The sequence below is a fragment of the Anastrepha ludens genome, chromosome 2 (genome assembly GCF_028408465.1).
Source record: "Anastrepha ludens isolate Willacy chromosome 2, idAnaLude1.1, whole genome shotgun sequence".
NCBI lineage: Eukaryota > Metazoa > Arthropoda > Insecta > Diptera > Tephritidae > Anastrepha > Anastrepha ludens.
The window spans coordinates 146,895,541-146,916,257 of NC_071498.1; the positions used below are offsets into that span (position 1 = coordinate 146,895,541).

At 37.8% G+C, this 20,717-nt stretch overlaps 1 protein-coding gene across 9 annotated transcripts in view; it reads left to right on the top strand.

Moving 5' to 3' along the window:
• Window positions 1–20,717, top strand: part of LOC128855533 (uncharacterized) — a 56,396-nt gene that overhangs the window by 16,863 nt on the left and 18,816 nt on the right. For all 9 annotated transcript variants that reach the window (XR_008453743.1, XR_008453747.1, XR_008453748.1 and 6 more), the window contains exons 3-5: window positions 11,950–12,102; window positions 15,748–15,888; window positions 15,959–16,073. Coding sequence is in view for 3 of the 9 variants with exons in the window: in XM_054090508.1 (XP_053946483.1) it covers window positions 11,950–12,102; window positions 15,748–15,888; window positions 15,959–16,073 (409 nt within the window). In the remaining 6 variants the exon portion in view is untranslated. The remainder of the gene's footprint in view (window positions 1–11,949; window positions 12,103–15,747; window positions 15,889–15,958; window positions 16,074–20,717) is intronic.

A 20,717-nucleotide genomic window follows, 5' to 3' on the forward strand; every position in this document is an offset into this window, starting at 1 on the left:
GGGAAAGTATTCGGGAGGTTGCTTTGAAGCCGTGGGCAGACAAACATTTCAGTGGCATACCATGGACGTTTCAACAGAACTCGGCACTGTCTCACAAAGCTCAAGTGAACCAAGAATGGCTAAAAAACAACATTCCGAACTTCATAACGTTCGCACAATGGCTCTCAAAGTCACCAGACTCGAATCCGATGGATTATTCCCTTTGAGCTATTTTGGAGAGCAAAGTCCGAACTGAAAGATTCACCAGTCTTGAGGCGCTGAAAAAAGCCATTGTCTGCGAGTGGTCCAAAATACCTGCAAGTCACATTCGGGCAGCTTGCGACTCGTTTCTGGACCGTATCAAGGCCATAGTCAAGACAAAAGTTGGTCTAATCGAGCAAAAGTAAATTGATTCTTAATTTTGTATTACTTTCACACAGTTTTTACTTTGAGTTGAATAAAAGTAATTTTCCAAACTAAATGTATGGCCTGTATAATTGGTTCCACTTCGAGTGCCGGACGCTGTATTTCGAAATATGTAGTGGTTGTTAAACCGTAAATCCCCCATCTCAATGGATAAGAAGCTTGTGTCCTTTACAAATTTGTGCTTAAACCAGTCTAGACTTATGAAATTCAACTGTGGGGCACAGCATCAAATTCAAATCGGGAAATTCTGCAACTTTTCCCGTCCAATACCTTACGCACTCTAGTAAACACTCCGTGATACGTGACGAATGCCTAAATTCATCGGGACATACAAATTCCTTTAATAAAAGAGGAAATATATTAAAAAATTGATCGGCAAATACCGAGATCGCTTTCAATCCCACACAAATGAACTGGCCTCTACTCCCATGTCACCGTTGCGCGTCTTTTTAGTATTGAAAAGGATCGTCTCAGAACTACCTATAAAATGTAAAATTTGACTAGAAAGGATATGGATCAGTGTGACTCTTTAAATGAATACAAATATTTGTCAAATGTCTTCAATGAATCCCAAATATAGACAGAACGCCAAATATAAACAAATGCTTAAAAAAATGCCGTAACAGTGTTTTAAAATACAACTTTCCATCTACTAAGCCCATTTCGGTGTAAACAAAATTCTAGTTTGTCTCTGAGATATCGTCTGCTGAATTTACAAGGTGAAGTCCAAAATAAACAAGACTGGCGTCATAAAAATGTTTTTGATGGCGCCATCTTTTTAATGAGTTAGTGCGTTGGAAGTTTCATCGCTAGCTGACTTCCAGTGAAAGCTTGGTGACAGTGTGGAAGTTATTGCGTCTAAAGTGTCAGTATGTTTGTGTCATCGGTACAAAAATGAGTTTCGAACAAAGAGCTAATATGAAATTTTGTTTTAAATTCGGTAAAACTTTTACCGAAGCATTTGAATTGATGAAACAATTTTATGGCGATGATTGCTCATCTCGTGCCAGAGTTCATGAGTGGTTTACACGTTTCAGAGATGGTTGTGAGGACATAAATGACAATGAAAAAATCAGTAATCACCGAAAACTCCATCGAAATTGTTGGTAATTTTATCAAAAATTAACTGAAATCATTGTTGAAATTCATGGAATCGGAGTTGAATCTCCGAAACATCGATATATCGCACTTTAACTGATTATTTTGGACTTCACCTTGTACAATGAACTCATGTAAAGTGGCAAAAAAAATTCTATTCGGTAAATACCTTTTGTAAAATCAGCAGAGAATAACTCCGGTTTTTTTATTTTATTTGAAAATTATAGGATTCAAATTCAGCACTCTCAGAACTTTTGGAGAGCGGTAGTTTTCCTCTTGCTTCCTACAGTCGATCAAATTCATAATTAGTAGTCTCAAGCTCTAAAATAAATATAAACCACCAATTTTCTTTTACGTGGTGAATGCTTTAAATCGCACGATGCGATAAGAGTTTAACAGAAGCCATATTTTTCCATAGTTAGTTAGCAAAGCTCAAAGAAAAAGGTTAATTAGTATAATTATAATAACTAACAACAATGCCACCATACTGTGAATATATGTATGTATGCATGTATGTATGTACGTATGTATGTAGGTATGTAACGAAAACTGCTGTGCCACAAAGAAAGGAGAGCGGTTAGTTATTTGCTTTTATAGAACAAAAGATTAAGTTGTAATACGACTACTGAAGTATTTTTTGAGGAGTGTGGTTAGGGTTGTGGTTGTGAGTACAGTATTTTAAGAAGCTTTTCACATTTTGGCATGATACGTGGCACATCTACACAGTCGAACCAACTTGAACCCATTCATATGAGTTCAAAGCCGAACAGCAACCAGCTCACCTGGGAAGGGGTTTGCTATTTTTCTGAGTACATATATGACACATACATATGCACCACAGTGCTTTTTAGTGTGATAAAATCCTATATGATATACTTTTTTTTAAATTAATTTAAAATTCTGAGCAGTAACTTTTGTCAATGCTTTAGTCAGAGTCCCTCAGCTAAGTCCAATTATGCGGAAGATCTTGTGATTTCGGAAGAAACCAAGTACTGGAGACAGATAGACAGAAACATAGATAGGAAATGGACTGGGAAAGAGTTAGTAAAGCGAACATAGCTTTTTATACCTGTAAGAGAGCCTTAGGTAAGACCTGGGGAATTAAACTTAAGGTTGCTCATTAACTTTATACTGATTATGGAAATGTTGTCTGGTGGTGTGCTATGCAGAAAAAAACCTATTCTCATTTATTGAATAAGGTGCAGAGATGAGTGTAATTAGCAATATGTGCCGTCAGGAAAACCACGCCGTTCATGGCTTTGGATAGCATATTACATCTGCCACTCCTTGAACTCTTCTGCAAATACTGAGCGGTCTGTTTCGATTTACTGCCCAGAGCGAGCTCACAATGGAAGACTGTCACACATGGGCATTCAACCATCTTAGACTCCTATATGGATATACCCAGTGATTGTGATTATCACCCTCGCATTCTCTGCTTCGAAAGGAATTTCTTAACGAAAATCCCATCTAACCTGGAATGGCTTGAAGAAGATCCATCACCCAACACACCCTTTAAGATTCTACACGGACGCATCTAAAATGGACACCGGTGTAGGATCAGGGTTATATTTCGGAGAGCTTTTTATCAGTGAATTCTCTAAACTACCGGATCACTATAGTGTTTTTCAAGAGGAAATAAACGCTATTCACGAAACCTTAAAATAGTTAGAGATAAACAGAATATCATCAACAGATATCTGCATTCTATCAGACAGCCAAGCTGCCCTACGGGCACTGGATGCATTCCAAATAACATCAAGGAGTGTCTTACATTGTCGCCAATCTCTCAATGAGATGGCCAAATAATATCGTATAATCTTATGCTGGGTTGCAGGCCACAGAGATATACCAGGGAACTGTAATGCTGACCACCTTTCAAGAGAAGATGTCTGTATGCCAAACATAAGTAATTTTATCGCGGTACCTCTCGCAACTTGCAATCTTCTTATTAAGGACGCACTAATCAGCTCTGCAAATCAAAGCGTTAACACCTGTGAAATCGCTAGGCAAACATGGCCAAGGCTAAATCTACGTCGTTCCAAGAGTATTATAAAATTGAGTAGACTTCAAATCAGGACCTTAGTAGGGGCCCTCACAGGACATGGTCTCATAGGAAATCATGCAAGGAGTTTAGGCGTTTACATGCATGATTTCTGTCGTAGCTGCAGGAATGAGGAGGAGTTGGAAACAATTCAACACTTTTTTTGCACATGCCCGGCTCTAGCCAGAAGCAGGAACCGATATTTAAGATACTACTTCTTAATGAATATAGATAATACACTTTAGGTATCAACCACCTATTAAGCTCTGACCAAAACTCAGGATGGCACAATTTGGAAGGGGAAATGTAGCTCAGCCGCTGCGGCTCACAACTGATCCGTTTCGTGGTCTAAGTGGCATCGCTGCATCCACTAGTCGCAAGGGTTTTTGTGTTGTTTATTAATAAATTAATTAATAAATATATCCACGTGCTAGATGGCCTCCGACTATTTTGCGGGCTCCATCCTAAGGTTTTTTTCAAGCCGTTTTCGCAGTGAGTGACCGATCCATTCCCACTTTTACCGTCGGATTTCAACATGAACGAGTATCTGCTTCATTAATGTCCAGTGGTCGGTGTTAGTGATGGTATCAGGCCAGAAAACGCGTACAATTTTGCAGAGACTGCGATTGGAGTGCTTGTATCTCATGCATTGTTGTGTTCCATGTCTCATACCCATACAGACTTTGCATTACAAAGATTCCAAGATGTATGTGTTGATCTTCACACTTTGTCCAAAAGACCAAACACAGCGCGACCCCTCGATATGCGACAACGATGTCGGCTCCTGAGCCGCCATTTTTGTTGATGACGCTTCCGGGATGGCAGAACTTTACTCCCATTTCGAGTTTAGTGCCGTTTATCTGAAAGGTTTGCCAGCCCGTAATGTTGACGCATAACATCTTTGCCTTCGCAATGTTGATTTCCAAACTCATTTTTGGTGTACATTCGCTTACCACTGCGATTTTTGACTGTATATGTGAGTATTTGTGCGATAGCAGCCATATGACGTCGACGTAGTCAAGATCTTCAAAGTAGCCGCCCAGATTTCCCAATATATCTCTGTTAGCCAGGTTGAATAAGAGCACGCAATCCTGTCTTAGTCCTGTCTGCCTTGAATGCCTCCGCTCAGGATGTTTGCATATCTCATTCTGCAAATGGCATCTATGTACCATTCTTGTATGAGGTTGATGATTTTTTCAGGTACTCCTCTACAGACAAGAGCTCTCCAGATCGCATCATTGAGAGTCTCAAAACCTTTTCAAAGTCGATGAAACCCATGAACTCAACAGACTACTCTACGATCACTCTTAAGGTGACGCAAGAGCGACATAACAGAAATCCGGCTTGTTATTCCCTTAGGCCACACAGCAGGGCGTCTGATAGTCTGTTGATTCAATTTTTGCATTTAGATAGATTGCCGTTTTTCGGTAAAAGCGAGACAACACTTTCCTTTAGCTCACTGGGTATTTTTTCTGAGTTCCAAATATTCTCTAGTAGGGGAGTAGATAACGTGCACTCATCTCTGGAGAGTCTTGAGAAGTTCTGGATTCATATTATCTGGTCCTGGCGCCTTTTTAGCTTTACACCCTTTTTGGGTGTTTGGCCGAGCTCCTTCTCCTATTTGTGGTGTACATCTTGTGTGGGAAGACGTACAGTTTCAAGCCGACTCCGAACGCCTGATATTTTTATGAGGAGCTTTTTCATGGTAGAAATACACTCGGAGGTTTGCCATTGCCTGCCGAGGGGCGACCGCTATTAGAAAAATAAACATATAGTACGTTCTCTCAGTGAATTCCGAATAGTAGTCACACACCAACCCATTCGGCTATGACGGCCGTCTTTTTTAAGGCTTAGTATTAGTAAAAATATTTAATTGGAAAGGAGCTACAGCTGATCTTCGGAGCAGACGTTTTGCGGTGGCCATTATATCTCTGAACTGGATCCTCTGAAATTAAAAAACCAAACAGATTTCGTTTAAAGTAATGTTAAATCTAATAATTAATCGAAGGAATAAGCAAACTAAATTTTTTTGACAAAATGGTGGTTGCCAAAAAAAATCGATTTTTGACAAAAATTTAGGCTTTAAAATGTTTATAAAAAAAATATTTATCGGTGAGATAAAATCTTCTATTAATTAAATTAAGAAAAAAAATTTTTTTTTAAATCGATTTTTTGAAAATTCTGACTGTAAATGAATACAATTTTAACTTGTTTATCGGGGATCTTTGTTCTACCTAATTAACTACAGGAAAATATAAATAGCATAACAACCCTTGGCTCATTGGATACAAGTGAGAACAATATATTCCAGTAATGTAGATAAAGCTTAAAAAATCACAGATTATTCAATAAGCGTATCCTTAAAACTTATTGCGTGACGTAATCCCGTGAAACTTGCACTTGCAAATTATATGACTACATCTGTGTTTATTTATTTACATAATATATAATTATTACGATTATTTACACAATACAAGCCATTGCTAGAAAATGCTATCGGCCTGGCTATCAACTCAGTAACAATACATCTGTATTATTAGCTCATGAAATTTAGTGGTTGGATATAATTTTCAGCACGCAGCTACTTCGACTGCGTTTTATGAAGATCTTATCTTGCCAATAAAAATGAATTTTGGCTCCCAGGGCGTTAATCGAGCTGGTTTATCAGTATGCACCAATGACTTAACATATCGCCACAAAAAGTACCCCAAAGTGCGCCAGACGGCAAATTAGCGATAGTCGGTTACGTCTACGTTACCGGAACGGCTCGGCAACGTAGTTGGTTAGTTTACAATTTGAAATGTAGTAACATTTGTTTGTCAATTTTCAAGTTGAACTGCAAATATCTGCCTTATTTGTATTCGAATTAACTTGGAGTTTTTGCTCAAAGTGACGTAGAAACGAATAAACATTTTATAAGAAACGCATACCAAAATGGAAGATAAACTTCAAAACTTTAGTTGAAAATGGCAAATGTGTGGAAAGGACTTAATAACAACTGATTTGTGAGATAAAATGAACGATGCTAGAGGATTAATTGTTAAAAAACTAATTAGTTGTTAAAACTAAATTGACCCTGAAAAAAAAAACAAAACTATCTGTAAAGCCGCTTTGATGAATCAAAAACACAAAAACAAAAAAAATATTATATGCAGGCACTGTAGCACTGTATGTAGAGCAAGTACTTGTATATGTATGTATTAACAGATTTTTATCTCCGCTGCCCCCAAGCAAATACTACTAAACTGAATTTTAATGCGCATTTTAATTTCAGCAGGAAAATAAGTAGGCTACCGCAGGCTATACACAGGCACATTTTCGTATATATGTATGTATAATTCATAAGTGTAGATACACAATAAAATATGCAGTGCCAATATGTCGTAAGACAATAAAATTAAGCTAACCTCCTTACTTGTGCGAGTATGCACAGAAGCAAAGGCATCCCTGTAAGAAAATCCGCGCCTTCCCAGCTATTGCACTTCTAGCTGGGAAGGAGCGGATTTTCTTACAGGAATGCATTTGCTTCTGTGCATACTGTACTGTGTGCAGCTGCGGACGCTTTATTAATCACTTTCTATCGCTTTTTAAAATTACCCATTGGTACTTACAAGTGCTTGCTAGTGTTTGATGCCAAACTCTGTTGGAAAGAGCAGGGTAAAATAAAACGTGCGGAATTAAACCTCAAAATGCAAAAAACTAAACTGGCTTACTGGAAGAAGTTCCCCTCTTTCCATACAAAACAAACTTTTGATTGATATCCAAGTACTTAAACCTGTGTGAACTCATGGCATAAAACTGTGGAGCTGTGCCCAATAAACTCATCCTGAGAAAATTCAACGATTTCAAAACAGGTTCATAAAAAGCGCAGTAAACGCACCAAGGTGGAGTTCTGATTTACATCATGACGTTAGGATATCATCAGTATCAGAAGTTGTTAAACATTTCGCTGCAGTTCATACCGATTGGCTCAAAACACATACCAACCCGGAGACTCGGCAACTTGCCAATCCAGATGAGCAATGCCGGAGACATAAAGGAAAAAAAAACAAATGATGTTCCAGAAATTCTAACGGTTGGTAAACTTCTGTCAGCTGTCTACCTGGTATATATTAATGTAATGAGTGTAAACTCGGTGTAATAGAATGAAATGTATTTAAGTCTTGAAAAAAAATTACTCTTTGGTGAAATTTAAACGACTATGTCAACCGAAGATTTTATATCCACAAACATAAAATGATAGAAAGTTTTTATTCAAAGCGATCACCTCTCGGCAGGTAATGAAAATGTTCTAGCGTAATTAGTTTATGCTGTGAAAAACCTTTTATAAAAACCATCTATCATTGGGTGTCATTAACTGTAGAATCTTCAATTATGTATGTCGACATCTAAACGTACCTCAAAAATTTGGTGGAAATTATAAAGAGTGGTTAAGTTTTAAGGGCCGATGTTGATTTTAAATAAAATACAATTTTTTTAGGAAATTATTATTATTTCTCTTTATTATGACAATATTGGTATGGCTCAATTACGTATGTAACAAAATATCGGCCAAATGACCGCCGCGGCCTCGGAGGCACACCTCTATCCGATGGTCCGAATTTTCTATGACGCTGAGGCATAATTGAGGTTCTATGCCGTTCGTGTGCCGAATTATCTCATCCTTTAGCTCTTGAATTGTTGATGGCTTATCTTCGTACACCTTTTTTTTCAAATATCCCCAAATAAAGAGGTCCAACGGAGTCAAATCACATGATCTTGGCGGTCAATTAGCATCGCCGCGACGTGAGGTTATTCGGCCTCAAATTTTTCGCGCAAAAGATTGTTTCGTTAGCTGTGTGACAAATGGCACCGTCCTGTTGAAACCAGATATCGTCCACATTCATATCTTCCAATTCGGGCCATAAAAAGTTCGTTATCATTTCACGATAGCGAACACTATCGAAAATAACTGCCTGACCGGCCTCATTTTGGAAAGAATACGGCCCAATGATGCCGCCGGCCCATAAACCACACCAAACAGTCACTCTTTGTGGGTGCATTGGTTTTTCGGCAATCACTCTTGGATTATCATTCGCCCAAATGTGGCAATTCTGCTTATTGACGAATCCACTGAGGTGAAAATGTGCCTCATCACTGAATCACGAAGTGCGCGATATGAATTTTGATTTGAACGCCCGTTTTCATAATAAGCCTGAAAAACTTTAACGCGTTGCTCGATTGTGTATCTTTCCATGGTTCAAATTGAGTTAATCTGAAATTGAAAAACATCAAATGAAGTGCAGAAAAAGCTTGACGTTTAGGTGTGGTTCACATTCAACATCGGCCCTTGAAATTCAACCACCCTTTATATCTATGTATGTATATATGTATGACACGCTCCGCGTCATTGTCGAGCAATCGGCCAAATGGAGCTCGTCGAACTTCAAACAGACATTCGACGCCATTAGCCCTCCTTTGGATACTTTTTTTAAAACCTTCGGTTGGGCCCCCTGGTCTAGTCTTTTTTTCGTTCTGTTCGAGGAACCTTTTAAAAAGTTATGTCTATAAATCGTTAGAAAACTAAGTTTTAGGAAGCTAACTGGAAGCTCAAGTTGTTAGTTATAATAGAAATATGTTAATTTCAATTCAAAAATACGCTAAAAATGAAAAAGCCAGTCTGACAATGGTACCATAAGTGACGCAGTCTCAATCAACGCTGGAGTTAGATAAGGCTTCTCCCCAGGTAACTGGAGAATTTGGAGTTTGTTGCCGATACTTGTCTGCTATCGCACAAGTTGACCAATAGGCGAGTGAAGGCGGACAAACTAGCAATGCTCCCACACAAAGTCGGGCTGGAAGTAAACGCCGCAAAAACCAAGGCATTGAGAATCACTCATCACTCCAACAATAACCCCGCAATGATGGATGTCAAAGAACTGAAGTTCGTTGATAGCTTCTGCTACTAGGGATGCACTATAGCAGCGGATGGCCGAGGAAGTGAAGACGTCAACAACAAATTCGAGCGCTTATGGAACATTTGGGCAAATTCGCGTGGCTTGTTGCGAAAACCATCGCGCAGAAACTTCAGTGCTTTACCAATAAATGCTTGAGATAATATGCAGAATATTCTGGCCGAACATAATAAGTAACGGAAAGCTCTGGAGACAAACGAACGAGATCTTACGTCAGCAACATGCAGAAAATGGAGTTGGGTAGGCCACGCTCTTAGAAAATCGACCCACAGCGTCATATCCATCATTTTTCATTTTTTCCTAAGAGAAGGAGCAGTGGCCGACCAAAGAACACCTGGAAAAGATAATTTATCTTTCATAAACGCAAGCAGGGGCAATACTAAGATAACAGCATCTAACCGCGTACGCTGGAGAAGCCTTGTAGAAGCCCTATGCTACTCAAAAGCGCCATCAGGAAAAAAATAATAATAATAAAAAAATCGTATGACTTACAAAAGATTAATTGACCCCAGTTGCATCACTTTTTTTGGAGCAGATACGCACAAGTCACACACGTATCTATTGAAAAGGTGGCGCAAAATAAATCACCCTATCAAACTATCATCTATTTTCCAACAAACAAGCAGCGGAGCGCGCAGGGGTAAAAATAAAGATTTCCATTACTCAAATCACTTTTTGCATTTAATGAAAAAGTTATTCAAACAAAAATTGGATGATTAATTTTGCGCCAAGTAAAGTTCTGTATACAGCGCACCAGATTACGTTTGAAATGGCTGCTCATAGAGAGGGCACAGTTGTGCGAAAATCGAAAATTCGCCCTTTGTGATACCATTGTCAAGGAGATAGAAAGGCTGGGAGAAAGCAAGGAGGAGGAGAGGGGATTTCTATTTGGTGAAGACAATCGTGGCAGTTACTCGTAAGGAGAAAGTGCTGAGATGATTCCACCTCATCCTCCGTGCAACTGATGCAAAAAGGACTCGAAGTAATGCCGAGCCTCAAAGCATGTATACCTCGCGGCCAATGTCCTGTAAGGGCACTCACGAAATTTGAGAGCTGAGATTTTGTTAACCTCAGGAAATCACGCGCCTCCGATCCACTCGAGACCAGAAAGATTTAGAGACCTTACAAGTTTGTGTACTTGCCCAGCGTTAGCTGAGTTGACACGAAGCCCACCTCTCCAGGAGCCGACCGCTGTTAGTCAACGGGATCCAAATTCACTCGTTTCGCGAGGTAAGCGAGGTAACTATCTCAAAGGTACCCTGTCTACCCAGTTAGGGGTCTGCCTCAAAGTTTCCCGCAATGTCGCTATGACCAGCTACCCAGATGAGTCCTATATCGAAGAACTCGGATGCAAACGCAAGAGAAGTCAGGCATTCTCCAAACAGTTGCGAGTGCACTGTCATCGAGTTCAGAGCTATGATTGCCGCTTGACTGTCGGCGTAGAGTATAGTGCACTAATACGTATGAAATTTTTTCTAAAAAATCAAAAATTGTTTTGTAATATTAGAGTCACTTTGAATCTTAATTTAAGCAGGTTACCAGTCAGTATCTGGTTTGTCTGTAAGATACAAAGCACAAACCTTTCTTTCTCTATTTAGCTAAGGCTTTCTCTACAGTGCAGAGTTTACCCACACATATGTATATTTAGTATATGTATGTAAGTGTGGATGTGCCATATCATATTTGCTGCTGACTATGACACCATTGTTACTGCTTTTGGCATTCTCGGAATAGCTGATGCTGTGCCTGTTTATAAAATTTACGCCAGTGTTTGCCCAAGCGACCTGCATGCAGCCCACAAAAATGTCATCATCCGTCGTTGGTCACAACAACAAACGCATGCTAAGAACAATACAAATCAAGCGCATATATTTGCATGCATGAATGCACATTTGCATGACCCTCGAGGGGGGAATTAAGCAAGTAAAAAAAAAAGAAAAAAAAAATTAAAAGTTTCAAACAATGTATGAGTATATATACACGCTATATATCAGATAAGGGGATTGGATTGTCTATGGTGGCGTATCATGTTTTGTGTTTTGTAAGTAGGTAAGGTCAAACATCAGCAATGTTACTCATACTTCACGGTGTACCTAAATGCACTAACTCGGTCGACACGCCTTAATGCTTGCATGCATATCTAAATATAAATCGTGCATAGCTAAGTATAAATGGTCACATTCGTTTGAATGTGTATTTATAGATATGTTCGTGAAATTGAACTAAATTTAGTATACATATATGCCTGTATGTACGCATGTCTGTGTGCTGCTGTTCAAATATAAGTAAATACTATATTGCGAAAACTCGGCTAAAAATAGAAATTCCAACCAACTCTTACTTGAGCCTCTTGTATTTTCGTATATTTTTTTATATTGTATATTTGTACCGTTATTCTTGCATTGCTTTCTTGCATTATTATTACTTTAATCTGCATTTTTTTCATAGATTATGCCAGTCGAGGACAAAAAAAGTTTGGTGACAAATGCGAGGGTACATTGGAATGTGGATTCCCAGGTTCGATTTGCGATGCAAAAAAGAAGTCCTGCCAATGCACAGAGGATTTGCCAGTGACAAATCACATCGACAAATGCGGAAAAGGTTTGTGCATCATGATTTATTACGCTTCTGTTTGCTTATTTGTTTGCGTTTATTTATTTAATATCAAATACAGTAACCATTGCTTACATTTCCAGTGCTTGACAATATGAGTACATAGTACATGCATAAGCAGATTACAAATGTAAAACCAGTGAAAAGAATACGTACAGTACACTCTATCGGAAGTTTTATAATTTTTGCAAATGATGTCGTACGTCAATCCTTAGTATTATATATATAATATATACATATAATTGGAGCGTACACCCTTTTTGGGTATTTGGCCGAGCTCCTTCTCCTATTTGTGGTGTGCGTCTTGACGTTGTTTCACAAATGGAGGGACCTACAGTTTCAAGCCGACTCCGATCGGCAGATATTTTTTATGAGGAGCTTTTTCATGGCAGAAATGTATGTCTGTCATGATGGAATACAATACTTTTTCGGTTTGTCAATTCGGGCCGCTTTTCTTCAACTGCATTAATTTCATTAGTTGTTCAGTGTAGACATCAGAATTAATCGTTCGGTTGGGTGGTAAGAGTTCAAAGTAGACAATTCCTTTGTAGTCCCACCAAACTGATAACAAAACCTTCTTTTGATGAATACCAGCTTTTGATGTTGTTTGTGTTGGTTCACCTGGTATGTTCCACGACCTTTTCCGCTTGATATTGTTATAAACAACTCATTTTTCATCGCCAGTTATAAGTCGTGAGGAACCACCCATGTATCGAGCTTTTGAACATAGCCAGGTTGTTTTAAGTGATTTTCAATGCATGAATGTGATGCTTGAAGCTTCTCTGCAATCTCACGTGAAGTACTGTGAAGATCCCAGTCGATTATTGCTTTGATTAAGGCGTCATCAACTTCAACTGGATGACCAGAGTGTTTTTCATCTTTGAGTGAAAAATCACCAAAACGAAATTTGGCAAACCAATTTTGACACTGCCGTTCTTTTAAGGCTTCGTCACCATAAACAGCACATAACTTTTAATGAGCTTGCGATACCCGTTTTTCCCCTTTGCGGAAATAAAAAAACAAAACATGACGAAAATATTTATTTTGGTTCTCCATTTTTCAACGAACGCCAAACGAAAACTACGCAACCGATCAAAAAACTGTTTTTAATGATTGACAGCTGAATTGCCAACTATCAAATAACAAAATGTGTTTTACATTTATACTACGTCTGCAAACCTAAAAATTCAACTGTAGCCATCTATGAGTGGAATTCGCCATTACTTAGTTGCCAATCCAATATTTGGCACTTGTGAAATAGACAGCTGTGGTATGCAAACAGAAAAGCAATGAAGTGCATAAAGGCCCAAATAAAGATTTCTATCACTTAAAATAATTTTTTATTTAGTAAAAAAGTTATTGCCAAACAAAACCGGACGATTAATTTCGCGACACCTTGTATGAAATACCAAAATTTGCGAGAGAATAGGACTTTGCACTGAGCTGGTTTGGACAAATATTATATATGCAATTGTAAAGCATGGCAAACATGTTTGCAGAAGTTAGGCGGAAGAGTTGGTGAGGGAGTATTCTGAGTATTCCTAAAACACAAATTAGGCTTCCGGACTACTGTAGTGTTTTTCAAGCGGAGGTTGCCGCAATTAAGGAAGCAGGGAATTTTTTTCTTACTTCTGCAATTACTGTAAATGACCTAAATATTTTATCTGACAGCCAATTAAGGCTTTAAGCTTGTTGTTGGTGCGTGCGAAATTAATCGGAGAATGCCTGATTTTCTCTCGATTGCATCCGAATACTTCGATATTAAGCTCATTTGAATTTCTGGTCACAGCGGTATAGAGTGAAACTGCTGAACTGGCCAGGCAGAGGACTCTGGAGACGGTTTCCCCGCGAAATGAGAGGATTGGGCTTCCCGTGATAACTGTTAGTATACTCCTGAAGAAATAGGCCTCGTGCAAACTCAGCGTGTGCTGGAGTAGTACGCAAACGTACAATGTTGCGACATCCTTCTTTTCACAGGTAGAACGGGTGTGCTCGAGAGAACTTCTAATGGTAACAAAGCCGCTGCTGTCGAATTTGATAGGTATCCCTTCCGGCCTTTGTCTGTTAGGCGTCCATGCGGTGAGAATTAGGATTGCTTCAAATCCTTTTTGCAGACGCTTTTTGGAGGATGAGGGGGAATCACCTCAACACCTTCTTCATAGCTGCCCTGCTCTCACTGGGCAAAGATTTACAAATCTGGGCTCTCTTTAAATATCACACATCTGATGAAATTCATCATTAGCTTAAAGCGGTTATACGAACGTAATTAGCCACTGTTGGTCGCTAACCTTTTATCCAAAGCGTCTTTCTCCTTTTTCCACCTGTTTGGTACTTTTCCTTCTCTAATATTATTTTGCGTAAATAAAATGTCATCCTCCTAATACTTATTAAACATTTTATAATGTACTGTACACTGATTTGTGATTGACGTATAGCACCTGCTCACTTCAAGTCTGATCACTGAAGTCTGATCACTTAAAGTCTGCCGATCACAAGCACAAGCTGCTTTACTCGCGAGCTTAAGCGCTGGATATACCTGGTACTGCCCATGCAGTGATCAGGATAATAAATAATAAATAATTGGCGCGTACACTTCTGTTAGGTGTTTGGCCGAGCTCCTCCTCCTATTTGTGGTGTGCGTCTTGATGTTGTTCCACAAATGGAGGGACCTACAGTTTCAAGCCGACTCCGAACGGCAGATATTTTTATGAGGAGCTTTTTCATGGCAGAAATACACTCGGAGGTTTGCCATTGCTTGCCGAGAGGCGACCGCTATTAGAAAAATGTTTTTCTTAATTTTTGTTGTTTCAATGAGATTCGAACCTACGTTCTCTCTGTGAATTCTGAATGGTAGTCACGCACCAACTCATTCGGCTACGGTGGCCGCCGAAGACAATACTTGCAATTTGATAGAATTTTGCAATAGGGTGGAGTTCCATACCAGGAAAAGTCGTTTAACAGATGCATTATTGCTGGTCTTTTACTCTACTCAGAGCTATCTTAAAACCAATGTGGACTTATGGCATACAAGTCTGAGGCACTGCACTAACTCTAATATCTAAATATTCCAAAGATTGCCAATCAAAAGATCTAAGAAAAATTACAAACGCACGTCGTGATCTCAAATTTCTCAGAATAGCAGAAGAAATAAATAAGCCTGCCACATCTCTCAATAAAAGACTTCAATCACACACAAACCATTTAGCCGCAGGAGTGACTCTCAATCCCATCTCCTTTAACAGAGTGAAGAGGAAGTCAGCAATGGACTTATTATGCTAATAAGCAAAAATTTTAGGAATGGGTGCACCACTGGGTGCTCCCCACTCATGTCCAATAAAATTTGTTAGTTTTAGGTAATATACAAATAATGCTGAATGTTAGAAACCAGATTGCAATAAATAAATGGACTACAAAAAAATTGCTGATCACGAATTTTCTCGAAATGGCAACTTAACTTGTCTCTAAAAAAAACTTCCAAGCATGAAATAGCTTTAGTATTGATTAAGCTCTTGTGAAGTAAGAACAGCCAATAGCTTATGGATCTGTGTTCAGCGGAAATACAAATATCTCAATACCCTGAAATTGCCACTCACCAACTACTCTTCTCACAAATACAAACGTATTCCATTTTAGAGGCTGCTGTGAATGAGACCTGTTTCTTCAATGAACAATGCGAGGTGAGACATTATCAGACCGAATGTCGTGATGGCCGATGTGCTTGCCGTTATGAAATGACACCCTTTTGGGGTAAAGATGGTACAGTAGAGTGCAAAGGTAACTACTCCAATGAATATGTGAATCAGCTTAATTGCGTATTTAATTCATATTTCTTCCAAAAAACTAGGGCGTGGAGATAAACGTGGACCGGAAACTTACATCGATCCAGCAATGATTGGCGTACTGGTAGGAATGGCATTGATGTTTATTATAATTTGTGTCGTCCTTCGATTATTTAGCCAGTGAGTAATATTTGCCATTTTCAATATCTTAACAACTTTTGAATTAATGTCCTTTTTTTAAAAAGAATTTTTGGCGTTGTTAATAATATAATTTTATTTGTTTTGCTTATTGCAATACCAATCACCAGCACCGAGAGCGATTATGCCAATTTTCCGGTTGGAAGCATAAATGTTAAAACTTTTGTTAGATGTATGTATGTACACCTTACAAACAAAAAAACATAAAAAACAGAAAAAAGAAAGGAAGAGAGAGAAAAAAAACAGGCACCACTGCAGAAAATTCAACGAATTAGGAGTTGCGGTAGTGGCAATAGCAGTTTGTTTATTATCCGTTTAGCACCAATTGCTGAGGAAAGCTTCATAAGACGTAGGCGTGACATAAATGCTTATAATGAAATTATAAAATAAGGGTTAATTTTTATATTCGTTAATCTAAAAAAAATTTAAGGTGAATAAGTGATTGGCCTATCGCACCCGATTCCGATGCTGAGGCTGGCAGCTGATCCTCCCTACAGGTATCCAATTATATTGGATAGGCCTTATGTTCCACACTGGAACTCCAGAAATTTACAATAATGACTTTTTATATAGCTGGGTAGTCTAAACAACAAAAGAAGCAAGAATACAAAAATCAATTTGAATGCATTCCGCTTTGTTATTGGAAATAATTACAATCCAGCCGAATAAAGTCGTGCACATATTTGTGGTAGCAATAGAGCTTTCGCAATTCTCTTCATTCTTTTTTTCTACTTTTGTATAAAAGTCCTAAACTCCTATATAGGGTATTTCAATAGAGACGCTTGGTTTGCTAAAAAAAAGTTATGTGTGAGATTTTATGACTACTCAATAATTTTAAGTAAAAAAAGTAATCATTTTATCGAGTCTAGAATATACCTACTCGTACATTTATTCAAATACCCACCGCAGTCTTACCTTTTGACATGTATTCAAAGAGTCCGATTTCGGTTGACTTTGTTGCATGAGTTCAGCTGGAATTTGCTGATTGGCGTTCGCGGTATTTACTTTGAGGGTACCGGTTTCGTGTGGCTTAATCAAATATACCTGTTGTTGTTTTTGTTGTAATATCATAACATTCTCCATGAAGATTTGGGGAGTGCTGCTACACTGACAGTCTTCGGCGGGATATAAATCCGGATTGTTCCGGTAATGTACATAGAACGACTGTCGTGGGAAGACGAGCGGATCGTCTTAGTGACGGCTGTTTTTTACGCTTTCTAGGCAATCTGTTTGTGATTACCTGCATAAACAGAAACATTGGTATTCTTTGTAATATATCTTGTTAACTTTTCAAAAATCCTTACAAATAATAGCATCTACCAAATATGAGCCAACTCGAAATATAAAGGAAGCGGATCTATAGATAGGCTTGTGGCTTCCGTCGGCAGTAGAAATAAGTGCAAATATGGAATGTTTCAATACAAGCGGATTTTTAAAGATGAATGCGCAATTTTTTTTGCATTCCTAATTAAAAAAAACCACTACGAATCTAAATAGTCTGGGCTGAAACTATAGAAGCCCTAAGTATAGGGGTGAGGGTCGTTCGAAAAGTCCGCGCAAAGTCTGAGAGATGGCACTAATGACGCACATCGAACTTATGTTTCGTTAGTAGCATATCTTGGAAGAACACACATCAAGTTTCAGCCAGATTGGTCTATTTCTTTGTGTTTGGCATTCCCCTGAATCGAGGAAGTCGACTGTTTTTCCATTTTCATCACAACAACGCACCATCTCACGCCTCAGCTGTTACGGTTGCAAAATTATTGAACATAGGGCTCCAACTCGTTTCACATCCCTCCTATTCTCCAGACTAGGCTCACTCGTATTACTCAGCCTACTATTGAAGGAATGGCTGGCGGGAAAAAGATTTCATTCAAACGAGGTGGTGATTGCAGAAACTAATGGCTATTTTTCATATTTGAACAAATCCCATTATTCGGAAGGGATGAACAAATTAGAACAGAGTTGGATGAAGTTTATAAGTCTAAAAGAAGACTATGTCGAAAAATATAAAAGTTTTACGCCAAATAATTAAGTAGTTTTTACTTTTGCACGAAATTTTTAAATGAACCTCGTACTTTAAAAATTAAAAGAAAAAATTGGATCATTTGCTTTTGAGCAAATTTGCGTGTCATTTTCAAAAATGTAGTTTTTGGAAAAAAAAGTTATAGAAAGTTAAAGAATGAATACGCATTCGAATTGAAAAAACAGCTGTAAAACATATTAATTTGTTGAAAAAAAAAGAATTGATTTAAGAACAAAAAAATCGATTTCACGACCCGAATTTATATCCGGCCAAGGAATGCCACTCCCGTCAATAAAGAGTTTTTTTAAAAAGAGGTGCTATTTTGATATTCAAAGAATAATATTGTACTATTTTTTAATATAAATGATCGGATGTTTATTTCATTATAAAGACAATGACGATCACGCTTACAGCACAATATCCTTTTCAAGAAATTTTCCATTTTCTTGTTGAAAGTGAACGTTGTCCAGATCAATATCATCCAATTCCGGCCATAAAAAATCGTTAATCATCTCTCGATAGCGCAATCCATTCACCTGTAGCCCCTGTTATTGGGAAACCCTTTATGTAGGATATTTATTACAATAATAACAACAACAGCCACTTCAAGATCAAACCTTAAGAAGAAGTTCTAAAGCAATATTCTCGAAATTGAAGCAACAGAGATGCCAAATTTTTGTGAATACTACGTAATACATTGCATAAGGGTTTCCATCAAGGATGGCAAACGGCAAAGAAGTGACATTGTGTTAATTTTTTTCGTATATCACTAACACGATCTCAGTTTTTTCGTAAATAAACTGCTTCATGCCCCATTTACGTCAGCCCCTCAACGGATTCTGTCAAGTTCGCTGAGAGCTGGATAACGGTCTGTTATTGGCCACACCTTCTTAATTATTTTCACCTTACCTTGAATTTATCGAATAGTTTCTTTAAAATAAAATTTAATAATTGCACAGGTTGATCAATCTTCTGTAACAATTTGCCCGATATTCCAGCGACATGCTTTTAAAAATGTTCAAAAAGTTTCGAACGCCCGTTTTGAAAGACCCTTTATACAAAAACTTAATTTTTCAGGTCCTTAACTGCATCAATTAGTTTGAAATTGTTTCGAATATTAGGCTTAGCATTTAAATTTGTTAAATTATACTATTCATGTAATTTAGACTTTATTCCAAAGGCTTAGACTATTAAAATACCTATGCACTAAAAATGTGGCATTTAAATCCTCAACGCTTTTCAAACTTTAATATCTCCCGAATACTTTTAATTTTGCGTTTTAATTTGAAGAGCTGCTCTATTGAAATTCAATAAAAACTGCATATAAGCAAGCAATCAGTTGTTTAATACAAGTAAATTAGGCTATAGCCGACCGCTCTTCTCATGTCAATTACAGTCAGCAGCCATGCTTTTGTATCTGTGATTAGAAAGAGACAGAAGATTTCTAGTTTTTCGATTTGTACAAGGATTCAGCCATTACTAAAAAATTAGTTAGCCTTCGTCTTTTGTCGGTTTTCAGGGACTACTCCAAGAATAAGCTTCCGTAAATTCCCTCATTTGTATGTCTCGGACGCCGTAAATGCATTATTAATGAATCAGTATTGTTTTTTGCTTTTGGTGGAGCTTCTTATTGTCATAAGTGTTTGTTACATCGTATCTACTAAATTAACAATTATTAAAGTAATAGAGAAAATTGTGATTTAAAAAAAAAAAACAAAAAAAAAGTCAATAACGGAGCAGAGCAGAGATTTTAAATTTTAGATTTTTTTATACTTTTGTTCAAATTTTTTGAAAATTTCTATGGATCTGCCAGTAGCCACACTAATAAACACCTTTTATAAAGGGTGATCAATTTAGATGCATCGGATTTTAAATTGAAAAAACAACGCTTTCTTCGACAGCCTGGGGCAGTGCGCCAACGTACATCCAATCAATCATCTCCATTATATCAACAGCTCTGGTTGGCTGTAGATATCTGCGGCGCTTTAGTGCTACTTAAGGAGTGCCAGGTGCACTTCAACCATTTCACCTATCTACCTAAACAACGAAAAGTCAAATTGATTGGCCAATCTTTATTATTTTTGTGTAGAACCAATAATCCTTTCAAATGTTGGCCGTAACTGCGCCGTCATTCGACCGTAGCTCGTGACTCACTTTAGCAATACTGTCCAATGCCTCAATCGAAGATGGTTGCGTGTGCGAGTGTCTTGTCTTAAGGGGAGGTTCTAGTCTAAAGCCCCAAAAATGTGCGTAATTTCATTTTTTTCCTTTTTTTTTGAGAGAACATACGTATTTTTTTAAATAACTTTTGTGGCATTTATTTGTCTACATTTTAAAAAGTTTACAAAAAATTTTCGAGTAAAAATAATACGAAATCAAAAAAAAATCTTAAAGTAGATTCATGGGAGGCCTTATGAATTTCCGATTTTTACAAAACCCTTTTTAATAAAAATGGGTACCCTTTGAAAAAACCCCCTTTTTGCCTCTTTTTATTTGTTTTAACGTTAAAAAAACAATACTAAAAATTTTTCTTTGACAAAAAACGCTTCCTAATAGACCACCTAAATTCAATAAGCTTTAATTTGAGCTGCCAAACGTCG